This window comes from Empidonax traillii, unplaced genomic scaffold (assembly GCF_003031625.1).
Source record: "Empidonax traillii isolate 1590-97213 ecotype Southwest subspecies unplaced genomic scaffold, ASM303162v1 scaffold769:size436185, whole genome shotgun sequence".
Classification (NCBI taxonomy): domain Eukaryota; kingdom Metazoa; phylum Chordata; class Aves; order Passeriformes; family Tyrannidae; genus Empidonax; species Empidonax traillii.
Window position 1 is genome coordinate 88,891 of NW_020955962.1, and position 3,805 is coordinate 92,695.

At 61.3% G+C, this 3,805-nt stretch overlaps 1 protein-coding gene across 1 annotated transcript in view; it reads left to right on the forward strand.

Annotated features, from left to right (window-relative positions):
- The window catches only part of CDK18 (cyclin dependent kinase 18), an 11,618-nt gene extending 9,147 nt beyond the window's left edge, over window positions 1–2,471 (forward strand). Inside the window, exons 11-15 of the mRNA XM_027901269.1 lie at window positions 285–390; window positions 565–607; window positions 1,013–1,103; window positions 1,370–1,447; window positions 1,785–2,471. Coding sequence (XP_027757070.1) covers window positions 285–390; window positions 565–607; window positions 1,013–1,103; window positions 1,370–1,447; window positions 1,785–1,819 — 353 coding nt within the window. The 3' untranslated portion in view covers window positions 1,820–2,471. The remainder of the gene's footprint in view (window positions 1–284; window positions 391–564; window positions 608–1,012; window positions 1,104–1,369; window positions 1,448–1,784) is intronic.
- The last annotated feature ends 1,334 nt before the right edge of the window (window positions 2,472–3,805 follow it).

Here is a 3,805-nt window from a genome sequence, read left to right on the forward strand (position 1 = left end):
TGCTCTGGGGCGGGCAGGAGGGAACAGGGGTGGGCAGGCATGGGGTAGCACGGCCGGTGTGAGTAGGGGGTGGGCAGGGGTGGTCTGGCACAGGCAGGGGAGGGCAGAGTCTGCCCAGAGCCCCCCTCCAGGCTGGCAGAGGGCTGAGGGTGAGCTGCTTCTTGCTGGCTGCCCCGGGCAGCGCCAGCCACGGCCTCTCTCTCGGGGACAGGAGATCCCCACTCAGGAGGCTTTTCTTTCTGTACCAAATGACCGTGACAGGTTTCCCTCTGCCCCCCTCCCAGGTACCCCCACAGAAGATACCTGGCCTGGGATAACATCCAACGAGGAGTTCAAGGCTTACAATTTCACCCAGTACCGAGCCCAGCCCTTAATAAATCATGCCCCCAGGTACCTCCTGGAGCAGGGACACCAAACCCAGGGAGGGGGGCTCTTGCTGGGTGGAAAGGGGAGCCTGGGGAGACCAGTTTCATTTTCTCCTTGTGGTGCTGGAGGTTGCAGTGCCTCTCATCCCCAGGTGCAATTCTTTGACTATCTCCTGGTTTTATTCCCTTTTTCTCTCAGGCTGGACTCAGAAGGCATTGACCTGCTGACAAACCTCCTTCTGGTGAGTGGCAGAGTGGCCCGGGTGGGTGGCAAAGGGATTTGCTCCAGGGAAGGTGCTCTGGCTGCCCTCACTGGGACTGGGCAGGAGAGGAGCTGTGGCTGCAGGACCAGCCGTGGCCCTACAGCTGTCCCAAAGCACCTCCCACTAAGGATGGTGAACCCTTTACCCTGTGTCCTCTCCCACACAAGCGAGAGGGCGCAGAGCTGATGACCCGTGAGGTACAGCGTGGCCAGTGCCTTCCCGTGCTCCCACGGCATGTGCTGTGCCCTGTGCCGCTCCAAATGGCACTGGGAACCGCCTGCACTCCCCATCGCTGGCTCTGTCACCCAGCACGTGGCCCAGATGGGCAGAGGTGCCCAGATGTGCACACTGTGTGTAATGTCCTCTCTCTGGGAATTTGTGCAGTACAGAGCCAAGGGCCGGATCTCAGCAGAGGCAGCCCTGCAGCACCCCTACTTCAAGAGTCTGGGAGACAGGGTGCACCTCCTGCCTGACAGTAAGTGCTGCCTGGCCCCTCGGGTGGGGCAGAAGGGGTTGCTGGGCGGCCCCAGGGGGTGGTTGGCAGCCCCTTGTCTTTGCTCACTCAGAGGTGCTCCTGCAGCGGGGTGAGGTGGGAGCTGGACGGCTGTGAGAGCGAGAAGTAATTTAGGTGGGATGGGTTGGAGTAGGAGAGAGAGAGAGAGAAGAGCTCTGGGCTGTCCCCCCTGGCTCTGGGTTTGTAAATCAGCTGGACTGACCCCTCTCTCTGCCCCCTCTGCCCAGATGCCTCCATCTTCTCCCTGAAGGAGATCCAGCTTCAGAAGGACCCTGGATACCGAGGCTCAGCCTTCCAGCAGTCAGGTAGGATGGGGGAAAAGCCCTCTGGCCTCTCCATAGTGGTGCCAGGGGTCATGCTGGCACTGGGGTTACTCCCTGTGGGTCCCACATAGGGAAAAGCTAAACCTGCTCCCTGTTACCTCCTTTAGTCCACAAATGACCCCTGGGGCAGCCTTGCTTGTCACCTACCACAGCACTAAAGCCACTTTTAGGTGTCCTGAGGCACAGCTCCCTCCTCCCTGCATGCTGTGGGCTCAGGATCTGCCAACCCAGAGCACCTCAGGGCTCAGCTGCTCTGCAGAGTCACTGTCTGACCTCCCTGACCCATCTCTCTCTCCCTCTTTCTCTCTCTCTTCCTCAGCCCGAGGGAAGAACAGGAGGCAGAGTATATTTTAAACCTGGATCTCATGTTCCCTTTGTCACCATGGAGATCGAAGCACTGAGAAAGGAGACGGCAACGAGCTCCCACCCGACCCCCCCTTCCCCGCAGGATCCCCGCCTGGGGCAGGACAATGCTGAAGTGCCCTCGGCCTCAGGGTGTCCCTGTCTGTCCCCAAAGCCCTGGAGCTGCCGTTGATGGACCTGTGGCCTTGTTCCCCCCTCTTGTTGTCGTGTTGTCCTCGTCAGACATGAGCTGTCCCCCCCCAGGGCAGGTGACCCAGTGGGGACCTGCAGGACCACAAACCCGTGCAAATGCACCCTTGGGGGGTGAGCTGGGCACGGGGAGGTTCTGTGAAGCACAGAAGGGTTTGGTGGCTCCAAAGCTGTGGTGTTTGGCCCAGACAGGCGTTTCTGAACACGTACCTTTTGCTCAGACAACCTGCCCTGCACCCCCAGGTTCTTGGGGTGGGGGGGGGGACACTTGGCAGCCACGTCACGAGTCGTGGGGATGACCCAGCCTGGCTCTGCGAGGCAGCCCCTGGAGCACAGAAGCCAGGGCAGCCCTCCCTTGTTGCCCTTGCTTCTGTCCTGCAGAGCCCCTTTTTTTTCCTCTCCCCATCTTTGGGCCCTGAATCCTGACCAGGGTGGGGCAGAGCTGGAAGGGGAGAGCTCCCCCACACACCTCCCCCTCCTTGCCATCACCGTGTTCCCAAAATCAGCCAGCTGGGATGTCCTCTGAGCTGAGAGCAAGGGGTACCTGGGGTGCAGGTACCTGTGCAGAGCAGGGGCCAGGAGAGCTCTGGCTCTGTGCCCTCCAACCAGCCTTTCCCAGGCACCCACAGAGCACCCCCTTCCTCATCCCCCACAGCCACGACCCTCTCTGACCCCACAAGGGGCAGGATGGGGGTCCCAGACAGTGTCTCAGGAGCACAACTCCCCCCATCCCATCCCTGAGCCCCCACACCACCAGGCAGAGCCCGAGTCCCTCGGCAGCAAAGCGCTGCACCCACCCACCTCATGCATCTCTCCCCGGAGGGAGGGGGAGAGAGGTGCCAAACCTCCCACAGCTCAGCTGTGGGCACCAGAAATAGACCTGGAGAGAAGCAAACCAATCCCTCGAGCCTCCCTGCCTGCCCTCTGGGTGGGGACTGTCCCAGCCCGGGCTCAGAGGGATGGACTGAGGTGTGAGGTGTGAGGTGTGAGTGTGCTGTGCAGGCTCGAGGCTGCCCTGGCTGTGTTTTCCCCTCCATACACTTCAGGAAGGTGCCAAATCCATGCTGAGTGAAGGGGCCCTGCTGCACCTCTCCCCCACAGCCTGCAAGCAGCCTGGAACGCCTGCAAGTGTGTGAGCATGGCCACAAGTCTCTCTGCTGTGCATTATTCCCATCATTTCCCTGGACGGCTGGTGCCCTCACCCACTGGTCCTGCAGCCCGTGGGGGTGACCAGGAGACTCTGGACGTGGCCAGTGCTGTGAGTGTCACCTGGGCCTGGCCTGGCAGGGCGTGCTGGGGTTTTGGGGTGCTCTGCTCAGGGGATGGTGGCAGCTCTCTGTGCTGCTGTTCCGAGCAGGGGGAGCTGCCTTCTGCTTTGCTGTGCGTCATTTCCCCTGTGATCCTTGGAAAACACACAGCAGGAGGAGAGAAGTGGGGACTCCAGAGAGGTCCCCAGAGCCCCTGGCACGACTGCTCCCCGTGGCAGTGCTGGATTTGCTCCCCACCCGAGCAAAGCTGTTAATTGGGGTCTGTCCTAGACAAGCACCCAGACTGTCTGCATTGTTTGAGGTTTGCCCATCCCTGCTCTGTTCCCTCTCGCCGTGTCCAGCTTCCAGCAGGCTGAATAGCTCGTTAATTGCTTCCATTTGATAGGGAAGAGCACGAGCAGCCACCAGCCCCAGTGACGCATTTCAGCCCCGTGTCAGGGCCGTGCTCTCCTGTCCCCACTCCCGGCTCCTGCTGCTGCTGGGGCTGCTCCCGGGGGGCTCCACCGAGGGAGGGGTTGGC